Raw genomic sequence first — 21,229 nt, 5'->3', positions numbered from 1 at the left:
TGGTCAAACAAAATTTTGGGATTCGAATCCGAAATATAATTGGCGGAAGCCATCCACACGAGGGAAATTGCTCTCGAGTTAAAGAACCACCAGCCGAAGCAAGCGGTTTCCATTGTAGGGAATCGACCAACATATCCCGCGACATAACGCCAGTTGTAGTGGCTGGCTTGACAGTTCGAACTAACTGTCACTGACTGGAAAGTGGAAGTTATTGAAGAAGTCGTGATTCATAAAATAATCCAGCAGAAGAAACTCTTGAGTTGTTTTGCGGTAAATGATAAATAAACCAAAGTCCCAGCTTTTGACTTGAGTAATTTCGCAAGAGAAGGGCTGGCCCTGCCTTTCCAAAAGAAAAAACACGAATTGTTGCCTAAAATCGTCTGAATCGATGAATCGCCAGGCCAGCCAATCCCCCTGGGCCTGGGGCCCTGGCAATGTCAATGACAAAAAAATGAAAATCAATCGCTTGGTCCCTGACCCTGAACCTGGTCCAATATCATGTGGTCCGTGGACCTGGTCCAATGCAATGCGTCCTCCCTCGGGATTTGAACCTGATATGGCATGCCATTGCTACACTCAACTCAGCCACAGCACGAACCCCTGCCACACTGAACTGGGTGCGCAGCTTTGTCGCACGAAAACTTGCGGCACCAATCAAATTGCTCGTTCGTTGTAGGCCTATAATGACTGAGGTGGATTTCACAGAACTAGCGCAGAAAACCCTGGCTATAATAAACAGGATGTCTGATTGGCTAATAATGACATCATCTAAACTGCGCACTCGGTCAAGTGTAGTCAGTAACCTGTCTGTGGTTTAGTTTCACAATCGGATATTTTCACAAACCACAGTCAGGAATGGGAAGGTCATTTTTGTATGAAATCTTCGTCAGCCAATTTGACTGACGAGTAATTTGCCTGGCATTTCATTGTCTCTTAAGATATCCGTCTATTTTTTGTTGTAATCGAGGCACAACAGATTCGTAGTTTGTCTGATACCTATAACACCTCACCTGATGATCTTAATCCATGTGCAAATCGGCCGTAAAGTGAGAGTAAATTTCCGTCGGGTCAACAGCTGCCATTTTGAAAACTACTGGAGGTGCTGGCACCTGTGGACTGAGGCCAGGACAACAGCACAAACTAACTAAGCGAAACGACGAAATTGAAAAAAATTAAGAAATCAACACTTATTCACATTTTTCTTTTACCAGAATTTATTATTTCATTATTTATTATGGAAAACCTGAAGATTTGAAATATAAGTTGGAAAACCATCAAAAATAAAAATTGTCGTTTCGTCTTGGAAATTTTATATAAATCCTTGTAGGTCCCCTTGTCTTATCATGCCACATGTGCAATACAGAGAAATGGCGGCCAATGGCGAAATTGGTGGAGAAATTAATTAATTTCTCAAATTAATGTTGATTAACCACTCGAAACATACATAAAATTGGATTATTTCGAAAGGTACCTGTGTTAGTTTGTGATTTAAGCCATTAATTGTGGACTGAAGTGAATAGAAAGTATATTTTTGAAGTGTTACTTTTTTCAACCGTGTTTTGGTCCTTGTCATCCCTAACGTTGGTATAAGCCCATCCGATTATAAAAAGCTTACCACCAACGATTAGGTAACTAACTAGGTCAAGTGTGGCAGGGTTTCGTACCGTGGCAATCTCGATGCAATTGGGTTCGAATCCCTGCCGGGAAGGATGGGTCCAATGGAGAGAGATTGAGTACAGGTCCTACCACCACAAGACCACAATAGGCCTAAGTCATGTCTTTTCTGATCCCTGAAAAGTTTGTTCTTTATGGAGGAGATTAATTGACAGACTATTCAAACAAAGTATGGTCGACAAACGTCGCTCAAATTTGGATCAACTGTTTTTTTGGGTGGTCGGGTATACAGAATCGTAGCGTACAATGGATACATCCATTTCCAGGAGTGAAATATCCATGCTTGACCATGAAATTAATAAAGATGCTTTTTAAATTTGTAGGTGTATATTTATTATATATTGGATGTAACTCTGATTGAGGAGAAAATACAAAAAGCAAATGCCGATTATTACAGGTAAAAACACGAGCAAGTTCAAAATTTGAATCGAAATTCGAATGGTCCTAGACCTCCAGAAGATAGGCTAAATGACATGCGTTGCTAACCAATCAGGAATGAGCCCACGGACGGGATCCAGAAGCCAATTTTGAAGGACTTATCACATTCCAAAAGGGCAATTTGTTGTCCGTAATGGCAACATTATTTGTAATCCTACACTGAGAGGCCAGTTTTGAAGGATTTTCTTTTAGGGCATTTTGATGTCCAAAAAGGTATTATTTAGGTGTACTCCAGCACTGAGAAGCTAATTTTGAAGACCATTTTAATTCGCAAAAGGCACTGTGATATCCACAAAGGCAATATCAACAAATAAAAACAGTTTATTGCAGTTTCGAGGCTTAAACTAAGCCCCATCATCAGAGGAACAAAAACGGCAATATTATGGGCACTACCGCACAAAGTTATCTTCGTTAATTATCTTCGCTGGAAAAATTGAAAAGGGCGCTGAAAAAAATTTGATGCTCTTGTAAAAGGCTTAAGTCTTGCTGGATCGGCCCCTGGAGCTATAGCCAAAAATAGCATTTACAAGAACAACGTTGCTTAAGATGTCCTTTTCCTTGTTGTTGCTTACAGAAGATAAAGGGAGTGGCAGATTAGAAATAATAAAGGAGATAACCGGTAATAATAGTAATAACAGCAACGACTGGATCAAGAAAATGTACGACGACATTACGAAAGCTTCAGCGGCGAAACAGATCACGATCGGCGGCGTATCGGGATGGTACGTATCTCCAGGTACCGGTTTAAAGAACTGCGAAAATCAATGGATATTAATGGGACTTTATTGAGCCTAACGGCAGTCAAATGGCTTCAGTAATTTCGTTGTATTTCACATGATCAGACCATAGCGAATCAGCGATGGTTTGCTTCCTTATATAGTATACCAGACAGAAGTCCTGACGTTTCACATTTCTTTTAAATTCCGTGCCACTTGCCTCCGTTTCAGTTCACTAATGATGCATTTGCGTAGTGAAAACTATGGCCAAGTTAGGTCATGAGTGCGCAGTAGAAGTAACATAGGGCCAAATATGAATTACCAACAGAGAGGAGAATGATCGTATTGTGTAGCGCAGGGGCGGATCTAGCATTTCGGAAAGAGGGTGCGCACTACTTACCTGGGTCACTACTTGCACATTAGGAGTCTGGGGACGTTCCTCCGGAAGAAAATTTTGAAAAATTAGATGCATTTAGGTGCAATCTGAGCACTTTCCTGGTTGAAATTAGAAATGATACAAAAAAATACAGCTGAAAAAAGCACCCCCCCCCCCCGGATCCGCCACTGTGGTGTTTTAGCACCAAATATTCAACTAAAGACAATTGTTGATTTCAAAACATTCTATTTCTTAAGGTGCGCTGGTTACTTGTTCTCGAAGGTCGGTAAAGCGGCTGCCACTGCGCTTGGCGGTAGTCTACTGTTAATACAGTTAGCGCAACATCGCGGTTACATCAAAATCAACTGGACGAAAGTGGAACGCGAATTCAACTCGGCCAGTCACACAGTCGAAACGACAGCGCGAAACTCGAACTGGGAAGAATATTTAGAAAGTGTAAGTACAGCTATTATTTACTAGGATCGAAAGGATTCCGTGTTTTTGGTTTCAGGGAATTCGTTTTGATCGTTTTGGATATTTGCATATATTCTTTTGTTAGTTTTTGTGGAATGGTTCTGAGAGTAACTTTCTGTTGGCTCTTGTTGGCACAAATTGCAATCACTGGATATACACCGCTGATATTTTGTCATTAGGAGGGAAATTGATGAAATTGAAAGGTGGTGATGGAATTGATATGGCAAGTTTCATCAATAGCTATTTGGAAGTACTGGGAGGAAATGTGCAAAATTTCTATGAATTTTTCCCCATTCTACTAATCGATGCTTGACCTTATCTCTCGATAATGACATGACTGGGAAAGCCCTTCAGCATCCAAGTTCAATGTTGGAACTGAAGGACTTTCCCAGTGACATCGTTACCACCGGTATTGAGAACTTACATATAGAACATAGCATTGATTGCCATGATTGTCATGGGGAAACCCATTACTATGTATATCATCAAAGTTGAACATGCCTAAATCTATTCAGTGCACCAAGATTTCAACTTGATATGTAACTGCAAATCTGAGTATAAATCGAGTTTTGTGCTCAAAAATGAAATATACTCAGTTGATCCTACTGGACCCATGGTCCTTTATTATTCTGTCCAATGATCAACAAGGGTATTTATTTGGAATCTAGTTATATGATTTAACTCATTGCATTTTTCTATCTATTTCTGTATGGTTTAAGACTACTACTTCTACTACTACTACTACTAGAGCTTAATAATAATAGCAAAAATACATAAAGCAAAATACATAATGGGATACACTTTCTGTATTTTTGATAATAGTAATGAACATCTATAGACTGGTGCGGTTTAAGATAAAAATTAGGCTGCAAAAACACATTAAAATTACTCTTAAAAACGTTCACTAGTTCACAAAGAAAAGTTCACTAGTTTCTCCCAGAGATATAAAGTCCCTGACTGATTTTGATATCAAATATTTCCATCCTGGCCCACAGCTTTCAGCATTCATTCAAAAAGAAGCATTTCCCAACAAGAAAACCAATGTAATAGTTAACTGATGCCTTGACAAATAACATACATATTGCTTAAATGTCTGAACCCAGGCTGATTTTGATGCAGTAATAGCCTTCATTGATGATGCAGCTGTGCAGAAAACCTGTACTTGCTGCTTTGCAGCTATATTTGTTATATTGATTGGCACACAAATTCACACACTTCGGATAGTTAGGAATGCATGAAAATATTTTTGTAACTGCCTTTACGGTGTAAAAAATCTGGTGTTATGAGTTCGAATGTGATGTGTGTCTGATTACTTGTTCTAATCTTTTATTTGTGTTTTTCAGACGAAACAGTTCGTAAAAGATAACGCATTTTTAGCCAGTGGATTCGGCGGTGGTTTTTTGATCGGTTTGGCGTCGTAGAGAAGAGACAATATTACAAAATCATCCCTTCAAAATGATTATCAAGTATTCTAGGATCCTGTTCCACAGTTTTGAGTTGAGGTTTGACTAAAGAATTTGAAAAATGAAAAAATCTTAACTCTTAACAGGGTCAAAGATTCGTGATGATCTGACTTCACTGTCGTATTGAATGGAAGTGGCTAAAACCATTTCTGATTTCCCGTATTGTGATTCTTATGGTCTGAGAAATGCTAATTTGATTTGTTTGATGTGTGCAGAAATTTTAAAGGTCTTACCCTCGATTACTGATTAATTTGAAGATTTTCTCGACAATATGTGAACACTGTTTTCATATTTCGACGAAAAGGCAGACGGTATGACAATGCATCGGATGTACTTTTAACGAAGTTGTTTTCACTCGTAGTCATTCTGTACAAACAAGTGGTCAATAATGACGTTTGTTTCCAGGAAATTCTAAAACCTCACTAGACGTGTGTGCGTGCGCGTACACAATCTTTATCCTTGATATTTTCTAGGAAATATCTCTTGTGCCAACAAACTGTTAATGCTTATCTGATTTATTATATAAGAACAAGGGCGACTTTAATCAAAACCTCTCAGAAATGTGTTTACCAGTATAGCTGTTTATTATACAGGTCATTCATTTATCATGTTTGGATTTGGGGGAGGGGGAGGTTCAATTGTGTACTGTAATGTTGTGGGGTTGAAAGATTCTAATTTCGTTTTTCATGCATATTTATGAATGATCCCTATGTACATATGTACTTGCTGTATAAGTATAATTGTCGTACATTACCTAAGATCGGTTTGACCCTAGAATAATAGGTTAATTCGCTAACCGCAGCTTTGCTCGTTCTAATCTTTCGACTTTTCTTTCTCCTTTATGAAAGGAGACACTCGCTCGCTGCTTTCCGCGACATTTTTATTTATCGAAATATTCGCCATAGTTCAACTCGATGTTCTTTAATCCCTACGTAAATTCAACTAAAAATAATTATGTAAATACATGTAGATGTATTTGAATTAATGTCTACCTCTTTTGGTTTTCAATTCGTTGCATGACTTTCATTACCTGTAATTCGTACCATATTTCGCGACATTTCCGTCACATTCATTACAGATAAGTGAACGCCGCAATCACACACAGGCGATTTGGCCCGGGTCAAATCGGCACAGATCAGGCTTGAGTCAAATTTGGCCCGCGCCTGATTAGAGAACGCGTTCACGCACAATTCACTCTGTGAACTGAGTCATTAATGGAACCAGTTGCAATTCACATGCAATAATTTGAACCGTACTAAAATTGGCTCGGGGCATTGGCCCATTTGGCACGGGCCAAAAATGCTCATGTTATTTCGGCATGAATTTCATTATTTTCTCTGAATATCAATGTTGAAATGTCCGAATTCTGTACCTCTGCCATAATGATATAAAACTTTCGATTATTTTTGATATTTATTTATCATTTTTTAGATAAGTTCATCCAAAGGTTTTTCCTGTGTCCTTAACGATATATATATATATCTGTAGTCTGTCGATATATTGTAATACAGTATGTAGTATGATACGGTAGATGAGCAGATACTTCGGATAGAGATTGTAGAGATTTTATCTCAACCCAAATGTTAGAAAAAGAATATACCATCTGGAATTTTCAGTGACAAAATGATGCGTGGCATCTGGAATTTTCAGTGACAAAATGATGCGTGGCACGGTAATGGGTTGAGGGTAAAAAAAAAAAAACTTAGACCAGGTCTACTGTATTGTACTCTTGGCTTGCCTCCCTCTAATTTACCCATCCTTCTCCGGCAAGGATACGAACCTGATGGCATCGAGACTCTCCACAGCACCGTGCCACACAAGCCCAAGTACACAACTACATTCGGTGCTGAGATGATGTCATTATTAGCGAATCAGAAATCGCCTTTTATTTTAGCCTGCGTTTTTGCATTTATAGTTTATCCATGGAATTTGCCTCCACGATTATGCAACAGGCAATCTGATTGGTACTGCAAGTTTTCTAGCAAACCTGTGCCTAGGTCTAGTGTGGCAGGATTTCGTGCCGTGGCTGAGTCTAGTGATGCTATCAGGTTTGAATCCCTGCCGAGGGAGGATGTATTACTTAGATCCACAGTTCCACAGTTGTGAGTTAGATTTGACTTAAATTCAACTCGTAGAAAATGAACTGGTTTTAGCTCACTCACAACTAAGAAACTGTCTGGATCCAGGTCATTAATAAGAGTTATGTATCTTTCTTGTGATTATACTAATTTCTGTATTCGTATGTAATACTATTGTAAATATTGAAATAAATGCTGGATTGTTCATAATTTGAATGGTACTTGTTTGTGACTTTCTTATTCTCATTCATTACAAGGAACCATTTTTACGTTCGTAAGTTTAGCTCCAGTTTACTCTGCTTGCCCCGGGTCTTGCCGGACCATATTCTCAAGAGGCTATCTGTCAAATCCCAGGGCAGACGGAACCACTATGGACATCATCACATGAATGGGAGTAGGCAAATTTAGCAACTGGCGTCTCCTTTGTTTTACGGGCTCTGCTGTGACAGAAAGCCGTTTTCTGAATTTGACTGACGGGGTGACGCCTATATTTATGAATTGCAACTACTGTCCCTTAAGAGTAGTACCCTTAGCAGTGGGGCCATAAATGAAGAGTAACTAACTTATCAAAACACATCAAGGGCTGTTTTATAGATTATCATAATAATAACCAAGCAGGGCCCACTTACACAGTCGTGACTAAAATCTAAAGGTGGTTTCAAATCTTAAGACTGGTCTTTAGTTGTTAGATTGGGTATAGAACTAAGTTGGTCTTAGACCAGTCTTAAATCTAAGCCATGAATATGCAACTGGCCCCTGGGGTTAACTCAATTCATTTTCGATTGAGTTCATCCACGGGTTTAAGTTAATACTTGTCTATAAAACCAGTCCCAGAGTTATATCAGCCGACAATCTACCACACTTGTTTAATTCCTCGGTGTGATCTTGTGAGCCATATTTTGGAATCCCGAACAAATATTCGAACACCAGTGATCACAGTGTCAATGTCTACGAGGTGAAGGGTCCATCCAGGATGCAGAGTGATAGATACCTTTCATCCAAACGAAAATAATCTCAAACGTCCGAAACGTATAAATTCGTGATTTTAACTTTTATGTTTTATTGAATTTATAATCGATGAAAATGAAATGACAAAACGCCTAACATTGTGTTTATTACATGATGATAAGTAACAGATCTCTCTCTGGATATAGCAACGGCACAATATATCATAATATCACCAACGCGATCGAAAAAACATGGATGATACACACCACATACTCATAGCGCAACAGACATACGAATCACCATTTTAGTATGTTATAATAGGCTATATAGATATATATTTACGTATATACCGTACCTAGTATTGATTAATATACACTAACATGCAGACTCGCTCTTTGGTTAATAACATAACTTATAAAATACTGAAAATTTTACCACGTATTATCATCGTGAATCATTCTATGTATGAATTTACATATAACACCCTAGTTCTTACCGCGCGCGTATTTTCCACGGTTTAACTTTATTATTCATACGCGTTAGTTTGTTTATTAATCTTTTTGGCGAATTCATCAGATGCCGCTCGCTGCGGATCTTTTTGGACCGGTGAAATCGAAGAGATGCGATGGAGTTAAACATCATTCTTTTACATAAATTCACGCATCAATGCACCATGGGCGAACTTCGGTTTTCGTAGCTAGTCAACTAGGAACTAGGAACTGGTCGGAACTAATGACCAAACGCGCTTAGTTCGGTCGAAATGTATTTCACGGAGTCGTCCATCTTGGAATTTGGTCCGAACGACAGCGACTGCGCTCAATTGGTCGACCATTTCTGGGCTAGTTACGACTGACATTCGGTTTCGTTTAGTTCGACTCTAGTCAAACCAACTCCAATAACCGAAGTTCGCCATGATATTCGGATTACACAGGGCCAACTGTAGTTGTAAATGAGTATGATGATAGAAAGTTATTTCTATCATCATACTCATTTACAACTACAGATACAAATGTAACTGATTTATGTAATAGACTGTCGAATTCGGTACTTCAATACAGCAGACTCCGCTTACCCCAGGGCCCAGTTTCGCAAAAAAGTTTAACTCAAATTATTGGTGTAATTGTAATTTGGTTACTTCGTGTTTTCAATGAGGACAACAATTCAAACTTAACCGTTTTAGGCTTAAACTTTTTCGTGAAACTGGGCCCAGATCTCGTGGGACCATACAGTTTTTTCCGAAGTGTAAACGAATAGCGGGTTAGCCGGAGTGGCTATCAATCTTGGAAGTCTTGTTGGCACGAAATATTTCTCCCAGGCAAGCGATAAATCCAAAGTAATTGTTTCAGAGGTAAGCAGAGTTTACTGTACACTCCATTTGCCTTGGATATTCTGGGAGCAATAAATTCTCTCCGATGTGAATTCCAAGGCAGTCGGAGCAGTCGTTATTTCGATGAATTGGAGTACTGCTCCGACTACAAAATAATACAAATCTTAAAATTTGTAATATTTTGTCCAAGGCACGCAATAACATGAGGCAAACTACATAGGGATGAACGAAGTCTACTGTACATTCACTCTTACTAGCCTTTGATAGCCGGTCTATAAAACCATTGCGTGGATATCCTTTACCGTAGCAGGTTCAGGGGCAGATCTAGGGTAATACTTATTAAATTGGCACTCTGAAAGAAAGTTCATCAGAAAACATTAACTCATAAAAATACAGAGCACAAGATTATGAATCTAAACTTTTTAGATATCAGTTTAATATTTTTCATTTTTCCCGTAAAATTTCAGGGTAACTTGACGTTTTGAGGGAGGCAATAGCGTGCACCCCTGCACCCTACCCTCGGATCCGCCCCTGAAGTTCGGGGAGTAAGAAAACTAGTTTCTAAAAACAGACATTAACGCCATTTGAATACGTTCAATCGCCGTACAAAGAGAGTGCTTTTCTGAGACATTCTCATCGGCAACATTTTACCGGTAATGACTTTATAAACTATACACAAATCGTCGTTCGTATTTACACGATTTTCGCAAAAAAATTTTCGCAAAAGTTTTCAGTTTAATGGTCGTATAGCGCGCGACGAAACAACTATCATCGATCATACACGGTTAAAACATTGACACTCGATTTCATATCGTAACACACTATAGAATACAATGTACAGTAGTTCATTAATAATTACAATCCAAGCGGTTTATTTATCTATTGAGACTTTCGAACGAAAATATTTTATTCTTTTCGTTTTACGATTTAATAGACGACGAGATGAGATTCGCGAAAAAACGGATCGAAAACGGATCGCACGTTTCTTATATAACAACTCGAGTTGTTACAACGGCGTTAAATATGGTAACCGAAACGACTCAACGGAAGACTGGTTTACAAAAAGGAGTATACTAAAAGCTACGTAAAATGAGCATTAACGCGTTATCTGGACTGACAGTTTATGAGAAATAGTAAGCACAACTTAAAAATCGGACAGGCGGGTCCAAGACCCCCTAGACATACGACCTAACGGGTCTTAGGTTAAGAGGGTTTCAGGTTCAGTGACACTCCCATTCGATGCAGGAGCAATCTACGATCTGGAGCCACACTCAATCAAAAATTTGATATTCCATATTTTGATCATCGAAATTTCCCGTGTACATATAGGACCTCACCTCAGGAATTTGTAACTGAAAGGGAACTTCACGAATGCCAGACATTAGATTATGACCACATTCAAATTCTCAATAAGGTCATACAGACTTAAAGCACTAACATACAATAACATATAATAAAGAATCTCAGCAATGGATGCTGTAGGATTGTAGAGCACTGCGGATACAACCACTACCATGACTGGGTCGAATTGATAGCATAGCTGTATAAACCCCAAAAATATGCAAACCCAACCCAATTCTATCTCAATGGCAGACCTTCAAACAAGACAACTCAAATTTAAATCTCAATCAAAACAAAACATATCGAAAATTTTGAATTAAAAATCATTGAAAAAAGGCGATTAGAACATATTCCTGATCTCAACATATAAACGAATATTTGATTAGGAATTACCAAATTCATTCGTAAAATTACCGAATCCATTCGTAAAATTCCACGATCAATTTTCGGATCTCTCGTTGTGTAAACAATTAATTTCAATCGAAATACTGGTAACGATTTAAATATTATGCCATGATTTCAACGTAACAAGTGCTTGATGAAAAATATACAAAAAATAAAAACATAGTTCTTCTAGATAACGTAATTATACGCATAAAAGACTGCCGACAATCTTTTGAATCTTTTTTATCGAAGCGAAAAAGCTAGTTCCGCTTCTCGAAACGGCGAAAAATTGGAAAGTTATCTAGAAGACATGTTGTGACAAAATTCTCAACGCGGCATCATTAGAAATCTTGTTTTTAGAACACGAAGCGCCATCTACTGTCCATCTAACGAACCTCGATGCAGCAGACGTCTTTTCAATAATCGACTGCGATAGAGAAGTTTTATAAAAATACAACTAAAGCGACTAGAGGCCTCGTATTTATGACGAATAATGATTTTTTTTTATACACTGGTAAATGCATTTCTATCGATTTATATAAACGAAGATATTTTTTCAAACAAGAATTTTATTCATCGTCGTAGTCTCACGGGGGGAAACTGTTGACTTTGTAACCCCTTTCTAGATTCCAGACGCTGCTGGTTAATCCACACACACACGCAAACGACACATCATAACGCTTGTAGCTCGCGACCGGTGGAAAGCGGGCGCGCACGCGCGGGAAGATGGAATTTGAGCGAGACGCCCTCTCTAACAGGGCGTGTCATTTTAGACGTCGACGCACTCGGGACTGTTGAGGGGGTTTTCGATGAGTAGCTCGGCGGCGTCGGGCACGTTCCATGAACACTCCATCAGAGCTTGTTTACAGCGCAGTATGTCGGCGATTCCTAGTTTATACAGTTGGTGCAGCTTGATGAATTTGATCGCGTTGTGCACGTTCCATTTCGTTTCGTTCAATGCGTACACGCATTCGTCGTCGGTTACCTGCAATAGTGAGTTAGACATTTTACTCGTTAATTCATTCGTAGTTTGGGCATCATCCCCTCGAGAAAACTTTGAAATCAGGGGCCTTGGATCTATTTGCCCAGCAACTTAGCAGTTCTTTTAGGTTCAAATCCCGATGAAAGTGCATGTAAAAATTGTGACTTCATGAAATAAGCGGAACGTAAATTTCAAAATGTTGTGGGTGCCATTAGCTACGGCAGACTCCCCCTGGTGCCGCCTTATTTACGAAGTATTGTAGATAAAAAGACAAGACACTAATATTGATTTAACTGCTTATATCTTGACTGACTGAGCCTACCAGAACTTAAAAATAAGTAAGAGTTTGATAGATCTCCATGATTTTTTTGCATTAGGACGATCAATTCTAAATGCGTTTTACGTTCCATATAATAGGCTGAATTTGTCTCGAGAACAAAATTCACACGACTATTACAAGTTACCAAAGCCTACACATTGACCACTGTACGAGTGAACGAATTTAGCAAAAACACACTGAAATTCTGAATGGAATGATGAACTAAAGAAGACAACAGAAATTACGTTTTTACGCATGCGAGTGAATTACAAAATATTCTCATCTTATGAAGGAATCGGGACTGTACATTTTGTCCATTCGATTTTTATTGTTTTCGAAGCATGATTTCAAGCCGAAAAGTGGGATATTGTGATGAATGTGTGAGACCGCTGTTGTAAATCAAAACACCATAATTATTGTAAGGGCAAGCTAAAATATTGGCATACGCCGGAATTTTCTATGAAAACACGAGAATTGCGCTGGATTTTATCCGAGAATGGGTGGAGGAACAGACGTGAGTGACGATGAAGGACGATTCATTCCAATTCAATAGACACTTCCATAAGAGATGGTTGCCACACGTAAATTAGATCGTTACTTAGTCATATCATTATTCAGCTGCAGTCCGGATAAACCTAATGAAGACCCCCATTCTGCTCCAGCTATCCCACGCCAGATACCGTGCGGATCAAATCAGGGTGGCCACTTTTATTTGACTTTGACTTGCTTGTTTTCTTACTATTTTCTGTCATGTACTTTGTTTTCCCTGACTTGATCTGCTTAGAATCCAATCAATTAACACAGTCAATTACACATAGATGGAAACTTAGATTTAACATGCAATCTGGCAATCTCAACGAACTGCCCTGATTTTTAGGGTCTTTTTACGGAATTCCCTTACTTTTTATTAAAAACATTCCCTGACTTTTTATAAAAAAACTTTTCCGTGATTTCCAGGTACATAAGTGGCCACCATGATCAATAGGACAGCTTAACATTAATTTCATTTTCAACGAAGTTTCATCTAGATTTTCAGCCTCCCGTGAAAAAATGTTAGCAAATCATATCTTTTGATACACTCAAGATTGATCTTTATGGTTCATACATCGGTAGCGCTATTTTCATTCATCAATTTGAATTGAATTTGTGATCGCCGTCCAAATTCACGCAAGTGAATTTTGTTGTTACAAAATTCCATCACTTTTTTAAGAATCTAGATTTTTAGGCTCCCGTGTAAAAATTTAGCTACCGGTAATCACATCATCTCTTGATACACTCAAGAATGATCTTCATATATCGGTAGCACAATTTTCACTTTGTTTGATCCCCGCATGCTGCAAGCGGACCTTGTTGGATCCTGACATGCCACATTAAGCGTGATCATCGATTGCCACACTCAAATGGACAGTCCTCTTTACTAGTAGGCAATTTTATGATGTCATACGGGGATATAGGAGGCAGCCATGTTTTATGGAAGTGTCAATAATAATAGCAGTGGTCAGTGAGCGGCAGGGGGATGAGGGGGCAAGATGTCATTTGATTATTGATCGTGTTGTCACTTCGTGAACAACTAGTGAAATACATCATATAAATATGTCTATATATGTATATAAATATATATATAAATATATCAATACCCAGTAATCCAAATTTTTATGTTCCAACAACAGTTCCTATATAAATAACCGAAAATTATATAAATAATCACACAAAAACACACAACACACAGATCACACCAACACGATTTATCGACCCAGTTCCTCGGGACGAAAGATCATCCTCTCTCATATCAAACCGTTAAAACAGCAATAGTTACCATGTTTGAAGAGGGTGGCCAGTTTTGAAATCTCATTTCTCAATCATTTGAACCGGGTACACAATTCAACCCCTCATCCCTTTCATTGCGTCTACACCACAGTGCGGTGTATACATCAGTGATGGGCATTGTTAGTATACCGCATCGCAGTTTATTGATGTCATCAGTAATAAGTTTTTATCTCTATTCAAAAGTGGCAGCACCTGTCAGTGAAATATCAGGAACGATACAACTCATCGCGGTGTAGACGCACTAAAGCGGTATGCCCGCTATTCAACACACTGGAGTGGAATTTTTCTCCAGCACTTTTGGGTATCTATTAGCCAGTACAATAGATGATTCATACTTAATCATTTCACTTTAACAACACTTTCGTGAAGCTGGGCCCTGCATATTCAATCAAGGACAATTTAAATTGCTAAGTTAATTGTTAATTGTTAAGCAGATATCAATTCTCCAAACATGTCTATACCACTATGGCGAGTACCGAGAAACTGTGTCCGAGGTCATTGAAATAAAGATGATTGAAATGAAATTCTACACATTGCAAAGAAAAGAAATGAACGAAGACATAAAGTGGGTGTTTATGGATTAAGAGTTAGGGGCGTTCTTGAAGTACACCTAAATTTTCATCAAATTAAACTATTTGTGACAGCTCAGTTCCACAAATGCGAGTTTGATTTTCATGAACTTAAACTATTTGTACGTGAAAGCTCAATTCCACAGTTGCGAGCTGGATTTTCATGAACTTTAACTATTCGCACGTGAAAGCTCATTTGCACAGTTGCGAGTTGGATTTCCATCAACTTAAACTATTTGTATGTGTAAGCACAGAGTTCGATTCTACCCTTAGAACCAAAATTAATTAATTTTCATGGTGTCAAATTGAACTCCCGAGCTGTGTAACTACGTCTCGAAATATCATCGGTTAAATTTGTGTCCCCACTCGTCCGTACTGGTATCAACCTCGGATCATGACTGCACAATAGGTAAGGATAGGTGCACATGGATATAAGAACAGTGTTGGACACAATAACAGGAGTTTCCTACGAATCGGACGGAAAAAAAATGGAGGGATGATTTTCGACGTATTAATCGGCACATAAAAAGCTAGATTTTCCTCTTCTACGAAAAAAAAAAAAACCCGACGTGCAGAGAGAAATATAGGTAGCGCTAGTAGTAGTAGTAATTGATATACATGCTTAAGATATGAATCGGATAGGAGACTTACTAATCACTGAGACTGACATAATCATTTCTGGCATTGCAAGAAATAAAAAACAAAAAACAAATCCGAAATAAACATATGAAGAATATACGCAGTGGTGTGCATAGTATCCGTGTAAACTACAAGATGCTCGCAAATTTTTTTCTCTAGAATCGCTTCGGTTTTTTTCTTGTAAATCGACATTCGAGCACTGGCGAGTGAGACTTTCTTCAAATTGGTCAATTACTTCTCAAGTTATTGCGTGCAACACTGATTTTAAATCCATGTTTTTTAATCGATAAGGGGTGCGCATGTTATTTTTTAACGAAACAGAATTCTCAACGGACACTGTCTCTTGCAGGAGGGGGATGAACATAATTAGGCAACAGTATACGGAACTTAAGGCAGAATGCATGCATAATAGCGCCGGTTCATCGAAATACCTTTGGTCTAAGATGAAGTTTTTTCAACTTTTGTTTTTAGAAAGAATTCTAGACAGTGAGAATAGGAATTTCCGGCCCTGGTCGAACTACGTATGCATACATGTCCACCAGGTTTCGAATGCCTCTGACCGGCCTCTTCAAACGTTCAAACAGTGCGCAAATTACATGCCTAAGCTATTCAGACATTTAACGATCCACGGAAGAATCTAGATGGCTGAGATGGATATATACATTCTGACAGTTTCAAACGTTTTTTTAACGCGCGGCTACTACCGGTAGTTCTTAAGGACAAATACAAAGGGGTGGTGTAAGAGTGCTAAATATGACGAGAGGTTTTTTCATATACGGATACATACCTCGTTTCCTAAAACTCTTTGCATTAATCTAACCTCATCAGTCTGGTCGTTTCTATAAGACAAACACATAACTCAATACTCAATCTTCATAACCCGATTAGTTTTTATTGGGAGATTTAATCGACTGTTCCATGCATTTTAAAGAATTTAGCGAAATCGTAGTCTCTACGACCTCAAAATCTTCAACAAAACAATTTTTGTAGAAATTACGTTAGAAATACACTTGAAATAAATGTACTAGCATAAAAAAAACATGATTTTCAAAGATTTCTTTACAGTTATTACTGAAACCTGACATTTTCAGATTTTCATTTCGATTAAAAAAAAGTAAAGATGAAATCATTGAATACATCAAGAAGCTTATCTAGCCAAAAACGATATCGAAGCAACGAAAAATAAAAACAACCTAGTTGGTTAAGTAGTTACCGCGCCGAGATTTCATGCGAAAAAGAAAGTTACGCACGACCGATGCATAACGTATGAAACTTACTTATCTAACGAAAAATCGACTAGATCCTCGTAACTTTGTCCGTCGAACTTCACCTCGTCCGTCCAAAACGAATCCAAGTCGTCCAAGAATCCTAATTGTTCGGCGCTGAAATTACCGAGCGAATTCGGCGACGACTGCGATTTTTCCGACGACGTCGGCGCCGCAGTTGCCGACGACGACGCATTGTGCTGCGAATTATCGCCGTTTTGTCGCAACGTCTGCTGCGGTTCCGCTTCGTTCGATCGTTCGTTCGCCAGTGGGTACTTCCGTTGTCGCGGTTTGCTGGTGAACATCGCCGGTCGGCTGCGATCGCGCGGCGGCAGCGGTAACGGGTTGTCGTTACCGTCGTCCGCCACCGACGCCGACGTACGAAACGCCGATTGTCCTGAATATTTCCGCGGATACGACGACGCAGCAGACGACGTCCGAGTCTGTTCGTCGTACGAATATTTCCGCGTGGCGCCTCGCCCGATCGTCGACGGTTTGAACACCGTGTTCCCGCTGCGTAGCATACGCAACGGATTTCGCTCTTCTTCAGTCGGTTCGGCTGCGCCGGCCGACCTGTTTTCCCCGCTCGGGTCGGGCACCGGTCGTCGCGACGCCGACAACGCTCCGGCCGCGCGGATCCGCGCCTCCGTACGCGCTTGACCGATCGGTTTTAAATCCGTTCGTCCGATCATTCGTCCTTCGAATTTTGTTTCGATCGGCGCCGATATGAAACTCTTGCCGTCGGCGACTTTGCCAAACGTTTCCGTCGGCTTCGCGGCGTGTTCCACCGTTTGAACGGTCATCGGGCTACGCGAGTTCGACCGACCGCTGTCGGAACTGCTGTCCACGCGAGGACTTAGTCGTGCCGATTGTTGCAAGCCGCGAACGCCGCGATTCTCCGTCGACGAGTTGCTCTGCGTGTCGACGTCACTCGCGCTCAAACTGTCCGAATTGCGACTGCGAGGTTTCAGTTGTTTTTCCAGAGCCGCCGGCGAGCTCTCGCGCCCGCGCGCCACCAACAGGTTGTACGCCTCCTGCGCTTCGATCGGAACGTCCTCGTCGGTTTTGGCGGAAAACTCATCCGAGAAACTCGGCCGATCGGGACGATTCGATTTTTTCAACGATGGGAATTTCAACGAGATGTTGCTCTTCGATTTCGGCGATTCGCCGCCGCTTTCTGAGTCGGTACGCGACGGCGGAGACAGTAGCGCCCTCTCGCGGTGTCCGATCGGATCGAGTTCGTTAGCCAACGCGATCGCGTGGTCGATCTCCCGTTCATCGGCTGCCGACATCGGTTTTATAGGGATGCCATCGTCGATACGTTCGCCGTTACTTTTACCCTAAAACAAAGACACATTGTTTATCAATCAAGGTTCACTCGATCTCAAAAAAAGAGACGCTATCTGACCAGATGGGGTGACTAACAGCCTGAGAATAGACACAGGGGGGATCCAACAGGAGGGTGCAGGGGGTACACCCCCCAAAAAAAATCTGTCAAGTTGCCCAGAAATTTCACGGCAAACTGAAATATACCTAAACTGATACCTAAAGTTTAAAACCATAAGCTTTTCTCACTGTTTATCCAAAAATTAGTTGATAGTTTCTGATGAGTTTTTTTGGGGTGCACCCCTCTCTGAATCAGACCGTTGATCGGCCCCTGAATCTAAACTGCTTCACACAAAACCAGATTTTGCAACTAATGAATCCAAATATTATGACATTGGCCTCAGAAGAAAATTTTCTTCTCATTGCTCGGTATACCGATAATTTTCGGTTTCATCGTAAATTCATTCGTTCAGAAGTGAAAGTTCATTTAATTTTAATTCACAATTCGTAGACAAAATCGAAGTGCAGACGAATAACTAACTAATAGCAAACTTCACAACCAAGTGGAATCGTTGGTTGCCACTGTATCGCTGGTAGAGTTACAGCACTCGTTTTTGATGAGAAACTTACAAGTTTTTGTTTGAGTTTTTTCAGACGACTGTGAGGTTCGTGTCCGTTTATCGGTGGGGAAAGATCTTTCACCGGAGACGACGGTTCGCTTTTGTCAGCTTCATCTACAAATAAACGCGTCATCATACGACGAGTTGAATTATACAGTTATCAGCAATCAGTAATTTACGAAATATAACCAGCGTCAAAAATTGAGGTATCGGTAGTTGTTCATGTTAGATAACTGAAGATGCAGTTCTGTTGCTCTTGGTTAGAATTTTACTCTGGGTTCTGAATCTATTTGACTGGGTACTCCGTGTTATGGATAGATTGGAAGGAATTACTGACAGATTGGGAGGGGTGACTGACAGATTGGGAGGTGTTACTGACAGACTGGGAGTTATTCTGACAGACTGAGAGCAGTTATTGCAAGACTGGGAGGAGTTACTGATAGACTGGAGGAGTTACTGATAGACTGGGAGGAGTTACTGATAGACTGGGAGGAGTTACTGATAGACTGGGAGGAGTTAATGACAGACTGGGAGGAGTTACTCACAGATTGGGAGGGGTGACTGACAGATTGGGAGGTGTTACTGACAGACTGGGAGGTATTCTGACAGACTGGGAAGAGTTATTGCAAGACTGGGAGGAGTTACTGATAGACTGGGAGGAGTTACTGATAGATCAGGAAGAGTTACTGACAGATTGGAAAGAGTTTTCTGACAGATCAGGAAGAGCTACTGACACATAGGGAGGAGTTACTGACAGATTAGGGCATTACTTACATGATGAGTGACTGATTTGTCGAGATGTAGATGGTTTTTCCGGCTCATCGGTCGGCGTGTTATCAGATAACGCTTTGAACACTTCATCCATAAATGAAGGACCCAAATCAAATGCACTCGATGGCTACAGTAAAAAGAAAATAAAACTTAAATCCATCATAAATAAAGTGAAACAGGATTCACAATTTAATAGGAAGGTCCCGTACCATAGACATATCGGGAACTTTAAAATCGCCAAAATCGAAATCGTCTTCCATTTCTTCGTAGGTCGGAGTTTTGCGTCCACCACCAAGGAGCGCAGTAGAATCTGAATCATCTCCCGTCAGCGTATTAACACTTAATGAACTACTTACATCCGTCAATGTATCACTCCATCTGTAATATAAATAGTTTCTGCATTATACCCAACCGTAACGCCAAAGGTGGGTGAACTTCCGAACAATTTAAGTGATAATTCCTGGTGCATAGGGAATCCCGTTGCCGAGGAATCTCCGTTGAAATGTCATAAATGTAGGTGATCCTATGTTTATGCCATAAAACTGAGGATCAGCAAAATCGACCATCAAAAATAGTTTTTGGCAGGAATTGATAGTTCTTAACATGCACTGAAGCGCACATGTCTTGAACAGTTTGTGTTCATAGGAATCGGCACCATTGCAGTCACTCAACAGCGACGGCATACGTAAACCAAAGGTTCAAAAGGGTTCGAGAAATAGCATCATAGAAGTAGTTGTCAGCTTAGTGTTCCTAAGCGGCCATTTTGAGTGATAACTATGAGAATTTTTTCAAACATTTGTTGAATAATAAAATTCTTCTGAAATCTTTAGTTGCACAGTTTGCTATATGTTCCAAATACAAGTACGTATTCTGCCATCGGTACTGAATTATGGCTACAATGGCAGACACCGATGCAAGTTATCTATCAGGGTGCCTACAGATCAGTGATTCCTGCATATAAGGAGTTTGGAAGGAGAGATCTCAAATTTCAAGGTAGTGTCTGCATCACTTTCATATCCCAATTACTGTGACTCCTCCTAAATGTAAACCCCTCTAAATCAATTCATCTAAACTTCTCCTTTTGTAAGCAAATTTCTTTCCTTAAGACTACCCGGTACATAAACTCAATTTCTAATTTAGCAACCGCCTAATTGGGTAAAAACAAATCCCAACCATACCGACTTAGACATAGAATACTGTACAACTAGACAAATTTCTAATTGTCTATTTGTTCATTTCTCAAAATTGAAGGAATTTTGCTCAAATTAAAGGAGTTTCAAGCACCTTTACAAGCGTTTTCCGTTTAGAGAAGGAGTTGTTAAGGAATCAAGAAATCTTAGGGACCCATCGATAACAACAGTTATAGGCTATTCACATAACGTACATTTTATATACAGTTCATGGTTCCCACAGTTATATGAATTCAAAATGCCCAAGTTTTTCCCTAGTATTTCATGGGTGATTTTTCAATTTTCCCAAATGGAAATGCACACATATCGTCATGCTACAGTCAACATTTTAGCAGTGACTGGTCGATAAAGGTGATTTTCAAGGGATTGCTGAAGAAAATTGCCCTTGGCAAATGCAATATGTGAAAAGTAATGAATTTCCCAACTATTTCCCTGGTTTGAGGAAAATCTTTCAAATTCCCAAATATTTCCAAATCGGGAATTATTATATTAAAATTCCCAA

At 39.8% G+C, this 21,229-nt stretch overlaps 2 protein-coding genes across 5 annotated transcripts in view; one reads left to right on the top strand and one right to left on the bottom strand.

Moving 5' to 3' along the window:
- The first annotated feature begins 89 nt into the window (after window positions 1-89).
- Window positions 90-7,412, top strand: LOC141908913 (FUN14 domain-containing protein 1-like). Its single transcript, XM_074799199.1, has 5 exons — window positions 90-270; window positions 1,998-2,071; window positions 2,687-2,834; window positions 3,462-3,660; window positions 5,022-7,412. The coding sequence occupies exons 2-5, from the start codon at window positions 2,056-2,058 to the stop codon at window positions 5,097-5,099; spliced, it is 441 nt and encodes a 146-aa protein (XP_074655300.1). The 5' UTR covers window positions 90-270; window positions 1,998-2,055; the 3' UTR covers window positions 5,100-7,412.
- An 851-nt stretch (window positions 7,413-8,263) lies between these two features.
- The window catches only part of LOC141909336 (activated Cdc42 kinase-like), a 52,818-nt gene continuing 39,852 nt past the window's right edge, over window positions 8,264-21,229 (bottom strand). For 2 of the 4 annotated variants that reach the window (XM_074799747.1, XM_074799748.1), the window contains exons 12-18: window positions 19,747-19,915; window positions 19,541-19,664; window positions 18,777-18,880; window positions 16,833-18,160; window positions 16,343-16,394; window positions 14,158-14,193; window positions 8,264-12,204 (exon numbers count right to left, since the gene is read on the bottom strand). In XM_074799747.1, the coding sequence (XP_074655848.1) occupies window positions 11,989-12,204; window positions 14,158-14,193; window positions 16,343-16,394; window positions 16,833-18,160; window positions 18,777-18,880; window positions 19,541-19,664; window positions 19,747-19,915 (2,029 nt within the window). In that variant the 3' untranslated portion in view covers window positions 8,264-11,988. Of the gene's footprint in view, window positions 12,205-14,157; window positions 14,194-15,567; window positions 15,595-16,342; window positions 16,395-16,832; window positions 18,161-18,776; window positions 18,881-19,540; window positions 19,665-19,746; window positions 19,916-21,229 lie in introns of all 4 variants that reach the window. The other 2 variants (XM_074799751.1, XM_074799750.1) reach the window with 2 other exon arrangements.

The sequence above is a fragment of the Tubulanus polymorphus genome, chromosome 7 (assembly GCF_964204645.1).
Source record: "Tubulanus polymorphus chromosome 7, tnTubPoly1.2, whole genome shotgun sequence".
Classification (NCBI taxonomy): domain Eukaryota; kingdom Metazoa; phylum Nemertea; class Palaeonemertea; order Tubulaniformes; family Tubulanidae; genus Tubulanus; species Tubulanus polymorphus.
The sequence above is the reverse complement of the archived record's forward strand: the minus strand, read 5'-3'. Positions and strand labels throughout refer to the sequence as shown.